The sequence below is a fragment of the Ciconia boyciana genome, chromosome 7 (genome assembly GCF_034638445.1).
Source record: "Ciconia boyciana chromosome 7, ASM3463844v1, whole genome shotgun sequence".
Classification (NCBI taxonomy): domain Eukaryota; kingdom Metazoa; phylum Chordata; class Aves; order Ciconiiformes; family Ciconiidae; genus Ciconia; species Ciconia boyciana.
The window spans coordinates 43063377-43079271 of NC_132940.1; the positions used below are offsets into that span (position 1 = coordinate 43063377).

The window sequence follows — 15895 nt, forward strand, 5'->3', positions numbered from 1 at the left end:
GTTTTTCTACTCTAGCCTCATCTTCTCTGAGCATTCTTTGTATACTCAGACCACTTATTAGCCTCACAGACTATTTCTTATATGAAGTCTTTCTCCAGGAACAAGTTGCTCAAACGAGTAAGGAAGAGAAAGACAGTACTCCTGGTGCAAGTATTTGTAATGTCTTCAAAGGCCCTGAACTGACACTAGAGGATTCCTAGCAAAGCCATGAACAGCCTAGCAAAGCTGTTAATTTGAAGAGCAGGCCAGAAGCATATTCTGAAACCAGTGGAAACAACCTGGTGTATTTTTTGTGTGTGTGTATTTTTTCTTTTTGAAGAAATAAAATTTCTTTTTATGGTGTATTTTCTGGCAGCTCAAATTTTGTTTTGTTTTTTTTGCCTGCTAGTGCATTGATTTAAACATAATAAAACCCAATCCAGAGAATTATAATGAAACAAAAAAATACAATGAGAATCCCGTTTATCAGATCCCCTGATAGACCTCAAGTGCCCTCTCTACTAATTGAATGCACAATCCCCATTTCTGACTAGTAATTTCATACTGTTTCAGGCTGCATTTGTGTGTCAAATTGTTTTTAAAGGTTGAGTTTGTTTTTCCTAAAGAGCTTGAATGCTAATTAGCATGCAGCATAAATATCACTCAGCTTTCAAATAGCATTATGAAATGCAAGAAGCATCGAGGAAACAGGAATCACAGCTTTTGCCAGTTCCACAGCCTGAGTAACCTTAAACTCAGGTTCACAAGAGATCCACCAGATTAATTGGGGAGATTTATTTTCTGATACAGAGTTAAGAATAAGGCTCTATTTTGAGTTCAGAGCTGTTTACTACTTCTGATATTTAATCCTCTGGTCTCCTGGGAAAGGAGAAAGAACAAAGAGAAATGCATCTTCAGGCTTCACCAGGACAGGTTTATTACTCATGCGGGGAGAACTGGGGACAAGTCCAGCCTATAAAACAGATGATGAAAGGGAGTAAAATTTGCCAGCAAGCAGGTGCCATGTTTGTGCTGCTGTGTAGCACTGCTGGCAGTGCAGGCTGTCCGGAATGTCTCCTCCTTTTAAGGCAATCAATACTGCGACAGAACTGATAAATATATACATATTGCTGTCTGATTAAATGTGTGAATTTAAACTTCTATTTTCTAATTTTCCCATTGAGTATGTTAACTACAAATACATATTTCAGGGTTTGGTGGTGGGATTTTTTTGTTGTTGTTGATGTCATTATTGGGGTGTAGGGTTTTTTTTTTCCCCATTGTTTTTGCTTTTTAATTCAAAATATGAGGGATCTTGTTAGTCTTTTCCCTGCCACTTTTCCCGGCTTCCCACCCTTTTCAAACCTGAAACTTTTCCATATGTCTCCAGTTCTGGGAAAGTTACAGATTGGCAAAGGAAAAAAACAGCAGCTTTCCCTTTCATACCTTTCTAAAACATGTATATCAGTAATTTAAGTGGCTTTCTTTTTTTAAACCAAATAGGATAAAAATTAAACCTAAAATTTGATTTAATTTTTTGATCAGGGAGTTGATGCAGAAAATGGTTTTCTTGTTTTTGCTTTTCTTGTTTTTCTTTTGGCCACAAAGCTGTTTGTCCTAAAAGTTAACAGCAACACCTTACAAGCAAAAGGGACTCTGAAATGGAAATACTGATTAAAAATTACATTCTCCCCACTTCCTCTCCATTACTTTTACAATAAAAACTTCAATCAGTATTACAATCACTATACATTAATACTTAGAATACTGCATTGTTGCTAAAATCTTCAAATATATGCTTCTACAATTAATTTGTAATGCCAATATACATTGAAATATTAAACTTGAAAGTTATCTTTGAATGTGTTAGACATGTATTTATCTCTGAATATCTCAAACGTAATCAAGCTGAAGTTATTTACACATAAGAAATCTAAGCAGAGCTGTGTGGGAATCAGAACTCCCTTTAATGGGACAGCCTATAATTGTAATATCTCTGTCTGTTCCACATTGGAATTATTCCATAATTTCCTACAAAACGATTTTCAATCATGAAAATTGCTTTAAAGCAAGAAAACAGAATGCTAGAACTTTATCTTTTAAAACTGCTACAGACCACAAAATACACTTCAAAAAGAAACATCATGAAAGCCAACACAATCCCATGGAATATCTCAGTTTTGACAAAAAGACACTTTTGGAAAACATTCACTGGCACACTTCCAAACAGCTCTCATCGCAAAAAGTGATGTATACTTTGACAGTGATAGTAGCAGATATAGTTGTATTCTGAATACTTCTTTTTCTCCTCAGGGCAATGTTGCCTCATGTTATACAGAGTAAGAGAAATGACAGCAAAAAGTTTAGCTCATGGAGAGTGCAAGTGTATTTTCCAGTTTGGATTCTAAAGGGTGATGGGAAAAGACTGTGATAAAATACAGAGGGAAAAAATTTAGCTGACAAACTAGAAATATCTTTTCACCCTACAGAGCTTCTAGCTGCTTTATCCACATGGAACAGCACATTTATTAATGGTTACTTTATAAGAATTCCTACAGAACATGCTCTGGTAAAGATGCTGGGCCATTCCAAAAACAGTTGTTATTCAAAATGCTATGTCAGAGACTTTGAAAAGAAATAGCAGGAAAATCCTTTAAAAACGTAATGGTCTGGTCACTGTATTTTTCTGACACCTTTGCAGGAAGAGCTGCGTGTTTTCTAATTATGGCCAAACATCTAATTATGGCCAAACAGCAGTTTATCCGCTCTGCACTAATGAGCCTATAAACAGCAGACTGGAAGGGACCTCCAGTCAGTCACGGAGGTACTGCTTGCTAACTGAGCTTTAGAGGGTAAGACCTCTCTACAGACAAAGAGCTGTCTCTCTACAGTGAAAGAAAGGGACTCTTCAAAGCAGCCCTTCAGGGAAGTGTTCCACTGTATTTAATACAGATACCTAAAACTCAGCATTAACAACCCTTTATTTTAGCAAAACCCTTGCTCAGTTAAGCATCAAGTTCACTATGAAGGAGACACTTGATGATGACTACAATGTCTCAGAACACTTCTGAACCCTCAGAAGGATATGAAGTCACCTTTTTCACCATTAGGGAAAACTTTTACTCGTAACTTTACCTTTCTACAACATCCTCTCCATTCCAGCAGGTTGAGCTGTCTCTCATCACCAGGTCTCCATCACACAGCCTTTCTGCTATAGAGGCATAAAAGGGTCGGGATCGCTTCATGTAATTGATGAACTCTCTGTAACATAGGAAGAACACATTTAACAACAGAACAGTACACTTATGGTTTAAGCCCCCTGTCAACTTAACCCTCCACAAGGTTAAAAGTTTAGAACCCTTACAGAAATTAAGTCATCCAAGTTGATTAATTTCTATTTCTAGTGTATTTATACTCTACATATCATCCAGTCTTACCTAGTCCAGTGTTAATAAATATAATTACATACAAGGGGTGGTTTTAACAAATTACGTTAACACATCTCACACAAAATTTGAAAAAAAAGTCTACACCTACTATCTCTGTATAAACAGACTGAAAAAATCATGAGAAAACACCATCATTAAAGGAGTAGGCTTTTTCTCTGTTACTGCAAGTGAATATTTCACCATTTCCTGCAAGTGTGAAATGAATTAGGAACACTGTCAACAACCTCCTGAGTGGAAAAGACTTCCTAAAGCCAACATCCCATCACAAAACCTGAAATATGCTATAAGTACCCCACACATGCAACAACAGTACAGAAAGTCATCTCCCTGAGATGTGGTGGGCCCAATTCCTCCCTATCATCACTATCCACGTCACATTCTTATTAGAAAGAAATTTCTCTCTCGTCATGTCTGGCACCTCACACCTGTTAAGAGGAGGCTGTGCCTGCTGCTTTGATGAAAAACCAAAACTCCTGGCCAGTACAAACAGCCCATTTCTGATCAAGTGTGTATGGAAAAATGTCTTGTGGGCAAACTGCTGCCTCTTTTATAATCTGATTATACCTATAATATAGATCTGGCTGAGGTAGCCATAAAAATAAACTGTAACAAAACAAGTGTTAATTCAACACAAAGGAGAGTGTTTCAGAATAAGAAATTACCTTACCCCCACAGCTTTAGAAGCTCCTGTTTGGTATAAGATGTTAAGATACTGAGAACAAGGTGCAGGACACAAAAACTGAGATAGAGCTATCATGGAGCTATCTGCTTGTCTCAGAAGTCCCTCAACAGCCCCACTGGGAAGGCCAAAGGACTCATTCTGGTTTATAATGTTTCTGCCTGACAGGCTGTAAGGGGACACTGCACTGAAGAGGTGCCTGGGGATATGGCTGGATGGAGCTTGGCACAAAAACAGTCAGGATTTATTATTCTTTTGGGAGCAACAGGTGCTTTAAACAATATCAAAGCCCACTGCTAAGCATCTATCCCTACAAGGTTTAGGCAGTGGTCATCTCTCCCCACAGCTGTCTTTATGCTTTCTCAAAAGCATTTAACCATCCCATTTATCTTACATGTGATGAAATCCTGCTCAAGATAAATTAGTCATCACACGGTCCTAAGGAACTAACTTACCCTAACAATGCAGGAAAACTGTCGTTTTAAGAAAGAAAAAAAGCAGGAATTTTGGGGCTTACAACGAGGGAATCAATATTTCTCTCTCTTGACCACTAACTTACAAATATGAGCTCTAAGTATTTATACAGTAAAGCTAGGTCCAGACAGGAGGTCACCTACCTGAGAGAACAGCCTAAGAGTATCAATTATGAAAGGTAACACAGATGCTAAAGATTTTATGGGTTCTAAAATAGAGTTTTCTTTGAAGGAGGAAAAGAGCACCCTTTTAAGAGTCTAAAGCTTGTCTTACTCAGCTCACCCCCAGAGGCTTAAACTCCTTTGTATTTACAGCAGAGTGGGGCTCTTACATTTCAAAGTAGCATCTTAGCAAAGGCAAAATTCTGTGTCCAACTCTTAATCTTAACAAGTGAAAATATTTACTTTTCATCAATAAAAAACTAAACATACTAGGTAGAAAACGTACAGTTTCCCAGTGCCCTACAGTATAAAAGCAGTAATCAAAAGTATGCCAATACCTAGATTACAGCTGAAACAGCAGCTTACAATGGAGATGAACTAAGTGTAGAGACAACAAAGTATGTCACCTTGTTTTCATTCTTACCGAGAGATTTTTTTCAAACTTCTTGATTTGTCATTCTTTGAAGCTTTCAGAGGCAGAGAACTGGAATAGGCCGGGGAGAATAAGCATCAATCAGGAGAGGTTGGGGAGTAGGGGAGAAGCAGGAATTCAGGCAAATGAGGAAAAGAAATGAGAAACAAAAGAGAAAAGTAAAAATTATTTTAAAGAAAGGTCATCAAGCACATGCATAGGATAATATAAGAAAACAAATAAGGAGGAAAATTGTCATGAGATTTTTCCAAAGTATAGATGCAATTAAGAATGTCAATGCAACACTGAAAAAAACCAGAACTGAGATTGTTTTTCCCAATCATTTTCAAATAAGAGCACAATTACAAATGCAGCACACACAGCAAAAAGCTGAAAATAAATTCGGTGGTACTTAAATTAACTATAACTGATACCAAATGGAAGAACTGTAAATATATGAGGCTGTACAAGAAAACAATGGCAAACGGTTTAGAATGAGTACCATGGGAAGGGGGATACAAATGAGTAGCATTCATTTTCTGGTACAATGAGCAATTTGCTGTCTGTTAATAAATAATGTGAATACAGATACTTTTTGCTGTCCAGTTCTGGTCAGATTGCACCACTGAAATAAAAAAACAACTTTGCAAAACAGGAGAGACAGGCTCTAAGGTTATATTGGAGGAAAAACTGTGGAAATAACCCTGGTAGTTATTTAGTGAAAATGCATTTTGTGGCACTGATATCCCAAGGTCCCTTAATTAACATTAAACATTGTATTGAACATTAACATCATGATGCAATTTTCCACTTACATGATTTGATACCACATTCTGCTCTTTCTTATACCCGTACTCTCAGGTATAAAGTAATGGCAACAGCTGGAGTAATGCATGCCTGGAGACAGGTTCAACAATACTTGCCAATCCAGTTAACTCTTACTGGAGAGAGTAAGCACTACCTTCAGCAGCTCTGAGGACACCCAGATGATGGTGGCTTTGCCATCATACTTTCTGGGAGCTAACAGCAGGGGTGGCCACAGGACAGGATGGACCTGCACTGATCATCAGGTGAGTGTCACCTGCCATGACTGAAGCAGTGATTCCAACAGACAGTCAAAAAAGGAAATGAAAATTTGTAACAGGGAAAATCTGGACGTGCTGAAATTTCTGCTTTGGCCAGTCAGTCAGAAATGTTTGATTTGTTTCCACAGTAAGTTAATTTGCATCTAGCATTAAGAATGTTTTGTACTAGCACTTTAATACTCAATTTTTAATAACATCATGTGATGCCTGACCCAACAGATAGTTAATTTTAAATAAAGTAGATGACTTCAACTTCCAACATTCCCAAATAAACTCAAAATTGTTTATTTTAAGATGTTTAAAAGATCTGTAAGTTCACACTATAACAAAGAAATCCCAGCAAAATATCATTTCAAAGCCTGCCTCCTCCTATTAGGGACCTACTAGGGACCTATTAGGGACACTAACAATTAGGGACCTAATATCATGTCATAGTTCTTTGTTAAACATAACATTTTTATATACACATCTGTAGCCAGTCTATGTTTAGTGGTTTGAAATATTACATGCAGCACACATGCTAAAAGGCAGGTATTCAACTTTGCTAGGAGTCTGGACCCTGACCAGAATAATACTTTGTGCTGAACTCAGCAATAACATTCCAATTTACTGATTGAGATTCTGTACATGCCATGTACATTCCCTGTACCATCATATGGTTTCAATTTTCTTGTCATCTCTACTACGTTTTATAGTAACCTCCACACTAAAAAATGACTACAGCAGCAATCCTGCCAGCTTCAGTTAATCCCTGAATACAATTGTGTAATGCAAAAAACCAAAAAATTAATAGTCAAATCTATGCTTTTCAGCTTAATCAGAGGAAAAGGCTTCCTACAGTATCGTGCAACATTTATTCAAGTTTCAGCTTCTTACACTATTGCCCCTAACACTTAGTGTTGCATAACAAAAAATATGCAGGAATGGAATACAGTAGAAAATGAAGATGGGAAATCTCCCAGGGACCCATGAGAATAAGAGGAGCAGAAAAGGATTCAACTACCACAAAAGAGGATCCAGTTGCTGCGTGAATTCAGGGACCATGCAGGACCACGCTGTGCAGAACAGCGGAGGGTGAGAAGGACTGCATCCATCCAGACTCAAAAAACACACACCCAGAGGAAAGACCCGTCAGGCAAGGAGACACCATCTTAACAGTCCCACTTTTCAACTGAATGAGCAGCCTTGGCTCTACTGAACAGCTGAAATCAGAGGTTCTCAAACTCTTTGGAAAAGGAGCTTGATTTTGTAACTGGCCTTGCAAAGATGTAATACCTTTGGAGCAAACATACATATGTAGGTATAAGCTGTTTGGCACTAGGTTTTTGAGGGCATCTGTAAGCAGGTACTACAGAAGAGATGAGAGGCCACTTTATTGTGGTTTCTCCTACAGATGTGCTAACCAGACTGGTTCTTCTCTTTGAGCTTGGGAATATTCTGACACATTAAGGGAATGAGCCACAGCTTTTCTGTTTATTTGGGGAGTGCTGGCTCATTCCTTCTCTTTTTCTTTCCTTATTCTAAAAGGTGGGAGTCATGTTCCGTATTCCTCTTGAATTAAGGATCATTTGGAGGGATGCCTACTACACAGACCAACAGACAGATTCAGTCGGGCCGATTCCCTGTGTGACCTTGTACCTAAACTGACAGACAGCTGATGTTAATTGCTCTTCATTTTTTAAATCGCCAGAAGGAATGGCACCAAAAAAGATTCACATAATTACTTTCATAATCTAGATCCCCTGTAGCAGTTATCTGTCACTCTAACTGCATTTTACACAACCCACTGCAGGAATGATTTCACCCATCCATTATAAAATTTTATTACCTAAAATTGCTTTTTATTGATATCATATGTGATTAAATGATAGATGATGAGCAACACAGTGATGTAGCCAGTCACTGTGTATTTCACTTTATTTACTGTTTCACGATCGTTTCCAAGAAGCAAACTACAAGCTTCATGCCATGTGTTTTATAGCAAGTTGCGGAAAATTTAAAAATATTCTCCAGTTCTTACTAATTATGGCTCCATCATTCATTTTTGGTGCATGGGCTCTCCACAATACCTATCAACACTATTTCAGTAATGTTTTATGCTAATTATGTAAGAATGGCCTTAGTTTAGATTTTTTGGATAAATTAATTTTCAGTGCACAGACCAATTTTGGGCAACTGTCTAATTTACAGTATATTAGTTTTCACATATTTTCTTTTCCATCTACAGGTCTTACATTTTAAAAGGTCAATATCCAAATAATTCTAGAAGGTTGGGATGGGGAGGGAGCAGATCCTCAGGTGAGAAAGAACTACTGTCACGCCATTAAAGACACCAATTTGCATCTGTTCAAGAAGTTACCTGTTAATAGGCTGGTAATTCTGCCTTTTTGGTTGCCAGCATATAAGTGCCAGTGAAGTCAATGAGTTATATGGAAGATGGCCTAGAGCTCTGTGTTTTTAAAAGCATATTTCGTTAATTGTACTACAACTGTTCTTTGGATTATTACTGTTGAATTTATTAATTTAATTTCCTTAATGCTCTTTTCTCTGATTTGCATGGTAAAAATTGATTAGCTCCAAGCACTAGCACAAACTGTTGTGTTTTGGTTTTAAATTACAAAGGGATAAAAATATTGCTATCACTCAAAAAACTTAGCTTGCTGCTATTACTTTTATCTTTTAAAGCAGTGTTTGCTTCATTCATGCAAGCTTAGATGAGAATTAATATAGAAATGGATAAAAACCTCATCTTCACAACTCCAACTCCAGAATCCAGCCTACGGAAATTTTAATATTGCTGTCTGTCATCCACCTATCCAACATACAGATACACATGGACTCCCTGGGCAGATTAGATACTGTTCTCAGACAGAGGTGTAAGCCCAACATGATTCCACTCACTTCGCTGAAGTTGTTCCAGATTTATACTGGTATTAGAGAACAACATGTTAACCAGAAATATGTCACTGGGATTTTATGGTCAGTTAGCTCTGACATCTGCTCACGTATCATGAGTGGGATTACAAAGACACCCTTTCCTCCCTGCTTACAATTTACAGAAAACCAATCCAGGAGCTACATGAGGGAAAGTGAAAGAAAGACTAGGAGATCTGGGAGCAAGGATACTCATGCCAAGGCCCACGGCAGCAATTCAGCTGTCTAGTGTCTCAACTGGCATGCAACTGAAGAACAAAAGCCAAGATGGACACAACAAGCCTAAACACAAATGTTTCTGCTCTTGCTCTGTTATGTAACAAATCAAGGAGATTGCAAGGGACCTCATTAATCCTCCCCAGCCCTGTGAAATGAGAGACAGACTTTGTGTCAGGGCAATGAATCTTTCCTTTTCACCTCTTCCTCCTTCCCACCTCCGCCCCTGGATAAGCTCAAGTCCTTAAAGACGTGGGCAGTTTTATTTTAAGTAATTTAGACTCAACTGTGGAAATTACTCAGACTTTGTTGAGGAAAATCTTTCATCATTTTCACTGAAAGTTTCTGGAAATAATGAATACCTTGGTGCTAAGTAATGACATCAAGCCTGGCCTGTAAAAAGCTTTTCTTGGAGAGACCTGCAATGTAATACCACAAACACATCTGCATAACTATCAGTGATAGCAACAGCTGGAGAGCACACAGACAGGGTGACAGAACTGTGGCTCTGGCTTAAACACTATGGTGCAAGGAACCATTAACACAAATTGTGCGGCAGAGAGTTTATTTCAAAGCAACTGTTGCTTAGGGTTACCTTCTTTTATTGTTCAGACTAGCGTGAGCCATCACGAATGTCTGGATTTTAGTCGCTTCCTTGACTGGCACTATATTGCCTGATGACAGGTTCCCTTCTTGTTGTTTGGGCTGTCCACACACTTTATCAACCTGTATGAAAGGAAGGGAAAGGAAAACCAGGTTTTAATGGAGAAACTGATTTACAATTGCCCAAAGGTCAGCTTGTTCCTTGTGGTCAGCTTTTACTGTGAGAGAAGGTGTCTGGGGGAGAGAAAGAAAGGATTCTTCTTTCCAGAACCTGGAAACTAGTCCCCTGCATAAGAATGACCAAATTAAGAGGCAGTGCAAAGAGCACTGCTACCAGAAAGCCAGCAGTCATGGATTTGTCACTGGATACCTGGACTATAGCACACCTGGAAACAGACTGAAATAGCGACTGATAGAAGTGTTGCGAAATCAAACTTTTGTTTAGAAACATACCTGCAGCTTGTAGGTACACAAATCTTGGTGGAACATCTGCCCTGTATATAGACAGTAGAGTCTATTTGGTGTTTGAAGGGGCTTGCAATCAGAAGACAACTGAGTCTTCCAGCCTTTAACTAGATAATGTTCCCTTAAAACAAGGAAATGAGCAAAAGAAGTCAGCATCAACAAATCACTGTCAATAAAGTCTTTTCTTGTACAGAACAGAATGAAAAGAGAATTTCCATCCCTGGGAATCATCAGTGCCTTGGATCCTGGGTTCAGAACACTATCATCGCTCAGCCATTTGCCCTTGTTGCCCTTCCTGAAGCCTCTCGTAAGGGATTTAATACAAGACCAGGAGAAAGCAAGCTTGTGTTTATCCTTTGTGCACTGTGGATCTGACACTGCTCCTGCATCCTGCTACATTTATTTGCTGTAACAGCTTTAAGTGACAATAGTAAGACATACCTCTTCCCTTTCTAATCCACAAATAAGTAATCTGTAATGTTTTCACCTACTCTTAAATCCTCAAGCAAACATGAAAAGAAGACAATGGAAATCCTACTGTGGGCATGGTACTACCAGAGACCTTAATCACACAGAATTCATCATCCTGCATAGCACTGAATTTAGTATCCCTTATTCAGTTTTCCATTATAACCAGGGTGAGACGGATTTCTTGTTGGTCTGTGCATTTTACTGCATCTTTAAAACCCTGAGTCACAACTGCCTATCTGCTGAATATTTCAGACCACAGACGCCTTAAAATAATTTTCCCTGCCCCTTTGCACTACTATGTTGTATATGTCCGTGCAAGTACAGGACAATTTTCTCTACCATAGCCCGTTTCCTCCAGGAAAACTACTGCTACGTAAAGCTAAGATATTTTCCTCTGAAAAAAACAGGCCAATAGCACATGAAAAGTTGGAAGCTGTATAGGCACGACACTTAACATCAGCTTTAGTTGTATGAGTTACGGCCTGGTCCAGTATAATATGCTGTGAAGAAACTAAAACTGTAGCAACTGAATGCAAACGTACTGGATTAATCCTGACATACCTCCAGCAGTCAGAGCAGGAGCCAGCTGCCTCACTCAACACCACGCACTGTACGTATTGTTCTGGTCTCACCAGGGACTAGCACAGCATTGCTTTAAAACACAACTTTGTGAAATAAAATATTCTATTTCAGTCACTTCTAAACTTCTGAAAAGAAAAAAAACCCCACTCTGTGCAAATGAAAATATAAAACAACAATGCCTTTTGAACCCTTTGAAGCTGGACACAGACTATAACACAGCTGGACCACATTCCTGCACAGGATGCTCTCTCCTGTGCCCCAGGTTTCTCAGGTCTCCTACAGCATGCAGACCCAAATTCCCAGCACAGGTTTCTGCAAAGTCCATCTTAGATTACATCATGTCACAAAAGTTCATGTCTTCAAATTACATATACCTCAAACCTAGTCACTATGGATTTAAGACAGTTTTAACCAACTAACACCAGAATGGTTTGGAAAAGCAATGTGGTTCTCATATACACAAGCAATGAAGAACTCCACGTTTTTTGACTTTCCTGTGAGAAGTCTCAAAGAGATTTAGAGTCATCACTTTTGTTGCGATTCAATAGTTTAGGCATCCAAATGAAAATACTCACTTTGTTTTGATTTGTATTTTTGATACCATAGAAATACAATGACTCTCTAAATTGCAAAAGTTTCAGTATTTACTATGCCAAACCTTAACTTTGGGGTTTTCTTTTTAACCAGTAATAATGGTTTCCTGCATATCAAACAAAACCACAGTATTTTAAGGAAAAAATATTTCTCAATGCAAAATTTTAACCAGTTCTACTCCATTAAAAAGGAAGTAATTTGTTAAATGACAGGGCAAATCACATTCACACTTTTTTGTCATGCAGGCCTTTTAGTGCCTTTCTTCTCATTAATATGCTAAGAAACACTAGCAATGCTCCATAATTTAAACTACTGCACAGACATTTTAATCTGAAGTGAGATTAACAAGACAGAAGATACAATAATGATATATTATTTGTAATAACAGTAGCTCTTAAATGTCTCAGCTGAGATCCAGACTGCGTTTTACTGGGAAAAAAAAAAAATAGTGCAAGGCAGTCCCTGTCAAACAGCATTTGACACTTAAAGGAAGAAAAAATGATGGGAAACTGGTGCAGAGGCACAAAGTATCTTCTCCAGTGTCACAGCAGGGGCCCATGGCAGACCACTGCTCACTCTGTGTGCAGTCAATGCCCTAGATGCCCAACAGCCCTCAGCCCAGACCCAGCTCCCCAGGCTGGTTCCACCTGCAGGGGCCTGGGCAGTTCCAGCAGGGCCAGGCTGGCAGCTCATCAGCCCTCTTTTCTTCCCACCCCTTCCAGCATGAAGTTTCTTCAAGGTTAGCGTGGATCACCAGATGTTCTTCCTTCCCAGCCTCTTCAGGGCAGCAAGGATGGAGGCTTTCACGCCACCACTGGTCTTGCAAGTGTGTACAGGTGGTTTGAAAACTTACGTAGGGTACTCCCACCTTCATGGGCATCTTTGGATGCAAAGACCAAACTCCCTCCCAAGAGATTGTCTCCCATGGCACTTGAGTTATCCCTATTTGGCATATTTGTTTCAGATTTTGGATGAGTTAAACAGAAACCTGAGTTTGGTTTGTTGGGTTTTTTTATTTATATTTTAATTTTTTCATCTGGACTAACTTTGACATCTCACTGAAATGTGTATTTTTCTGCGAAATAAAATAAGAGAAAAGGCTGAATTTTACTCGCTAATTTTGGCAGTCACAAAGTTGATGGCAAGAATGAGAACACTCATGTACAGAAAATCATCTTAAACTTCCAGCTAGGACATCTATGAAAAATGAGTTAATGCTGTGTAAATTAAAATGTATGAGGCATGCCATTTAAAAAAAAAAAACAAAAAAAACCCGTGTTTTCTGGAACTGCAACATCTGGAATCTACTGCTACATATTACCTGTCTGTTAACAATGGTAAGAACATGGAGGGTTTTCCCTCCCATCCTAAGGGCACCAGACAACTACACTGTCAGTTTAACACAGAGCTTATGAATCAAGACTCACCACCCAAAGAAAAATAGCGCTACTAAAAATGGTGACTGGGATTTTAAAGATTTATTTCCTTGTATGTGTGACTTACTGCTTCCAAGTTATCTCTTAAACTGAAAGTGTAGGCTAAGTGATTTTTTTATTTATTTATTTTTAAACAGAAGCTAACATTCCTCTACTGACACTGGACATTTGAATTTGACACAATAACAAAAAATATCAAATATTGTGAAAGGCAAGAGAATTGCAAAACATTAGCTGCAAAGAACTGGAGATACCCGTGATAAAATTTAACACAAATTAGTAGAAACAGAAAATCCATTGCTCTTCTACTATATTCAATTTTTAGTACTTAGAATAATCAGGAATCAACATAAAGAATGACTAAGCTCATTTTTTTCTTTGATTTTTAAACTTAAAAATAAGCCTGCCAATCTTAAATTACAAACTGATAGAAAATCATCCTTCATTAACTATAACAACACTAAGGTTGTTCCTCTTGTGTCTTTGATGATATTTAATCAAGTCTGGCTTCTAGCAGTGAACACCTATAGCTGAAAACTAGTATTCCTCATACCTCATTATCTTCTAAATTAGCAACAATGTTTCAAAATTTTATACACTTTTCTTTGGATTAATGGATTTTTACTTATATACCAATGATTCTTCTTAAATATCTAACAACCACAGCCACATTTCTTCTCCTGTGAACTTTCCTCTGTAATGAAATACAGAGTCATATATATATGGATTATTTGACCTCTTACTATTTGTTCTTTAAAAGAATGACTATTTACAATTACTGCAGAGGCTTAGCAAAATAAATTGAAAAAATCTCATCCAAAATCTTTTGAACTCTTGCAGCTTGAGCAACCTTAAACATTGAGGTCATATTTAATATACCTAATATAATCAAACAAGGGAAAAATGTCATGCCCTTCTGGATACCAAGAGAATCTTATCTCTCTAAAGCAGGAGACCTTTTCACTAGTTCAGAACAGTAATTTTCTTTGATTTTGTAATGGGAAGTTTAGCATTTTAAAATACAAGATTTTTCTAGTGATTGGGCTTTGAGTTATTATTAAAATGCTAACACATTTTCCAGCAGTCTTCTGCCCCCACCCCGATCTGTAACCCAATTCAGGTCTGTGAAAAGCCAGCATCTGGGTGAACACCTCTGACAAATTACATCCCTCAGCCCAGGTTCCTGATGGCTGTGCAGGCATCAGCACAGCCGTACCCCCATACCACACATGCCACAAACGCATATCAAATCAGAATTGGAGTTTGCTGGTTCCAGTTGTCAAGTTTGAAGTGAGGGAAGCAAGAAACACTGAGTTATGGGGAAATCAGGTTTGAATTTTCAGACTTGCATGTTCACCATGAGATCTTGTTTCCTTTGGGTCAGACATACCTTTAACACTTGATTACCAATGGCACAAGACACCAATAGATAACTTGCTTGTCATTTTCTGTTGACCAAGCCATCAAACCAAGTTCATTATGTAAATACAGAATCCTCTCCTTTGGAGTGGCTGTCGCCTATTACTAAAGTATTGTTGCAAAATGCTCATTTCCAATGCTCAAAAGATGAGTAGGATCACATTTGATAAAATGTAAGCCAGGGCTTATTGCTCATTGCCACTGTCTATAGCTTATTGAACAAAATCTTACACTCAATGAAGAGGCAATCGCTGAGAGAATAAGAAAGATCATTAGGAAAAAGAGAGCAAATAACCTTTGATTTTGCCGCCTTTTACATATTCTCTCTCTTATGAAATATGTTACCTATTACAAATGCAGCATTTTGCTGGTAGCAAAGTTCAACAATACATAAACAAACTATGGTATTATTAGTTCCTTTTCTTACAGGAATATGTTGTATTTCACTTGGGAGGGGAGCATTCTTCCTCTCTCTCATCTTGAATCTATTGGACAGTTTAATGTAAATTAATTTCTTACAAATCTTCTGAAAACCAACAGTTAGAGAAATTGACCGTTACTAGGTACTAGAGATTCCAACAAGGAGAGTGGCATTATGAATTCGTCAGGGGCAGAAAAGCCTTCTGTCAGAGACGCTTACTTAGACATCAAAAAATCCAGCCGTGGAATTTATATCCATAAGAAATGAGGCTCTGTGTGTTCTCTGCTGCCTCTGGAAATACCTGGCTTTAATCAAGTGATTTGAATTATAGTAATATTTCTAGGTTCAGTTTTGGAATCAAGATACAAATGTGCCAGAAATAAACAACAAAGTCCTGTAAAAGGAAGAGCTCACATTCTGAGGAAACAACAAGAAACTATAGATATATCCTGAAAAATGTTGGACAAGTACACAGATATTGAGATACAGATCATCCTGATATTTTTATGAATCAT

The 15895-nt window shown here is 38.0% G+C and overlaps 1 protein-coding gene across 2 annotated transcripts in view; it reads right to left on the minus strand.

The window, feature by feature from the left end:
- Positions 1 to 15895, minus strand: part of LOC140653919 (glypican-5-like) — a 406660-nt gene that overhangs the window by 253330 nt on the left and 137435 nt on the right. Inside the window, exons 4-6 of one of the 2 annotated variants that reach the window (XM_072866654.1) lie at positions 9985 to 10115; positions 5167 to 5226; positions 3115 to 3240 (exon numbers count right to left, since the gene is read on the minus strand). In XM_072866654.1, the coding sequence (XP_072722755.1) occupies positions 3115 to 3240; positions 5167 to 5226; positions 9985 to 10115 (317 nt within the window). The remainder of the gene's footprint in view (positions 1 to 3114; positions 3241 to 5166; positions 5227 to 9984; positions 10116 to 15895) is intronic. The other variant, XM_072866655.1, reaches the window with a different exon arrangement.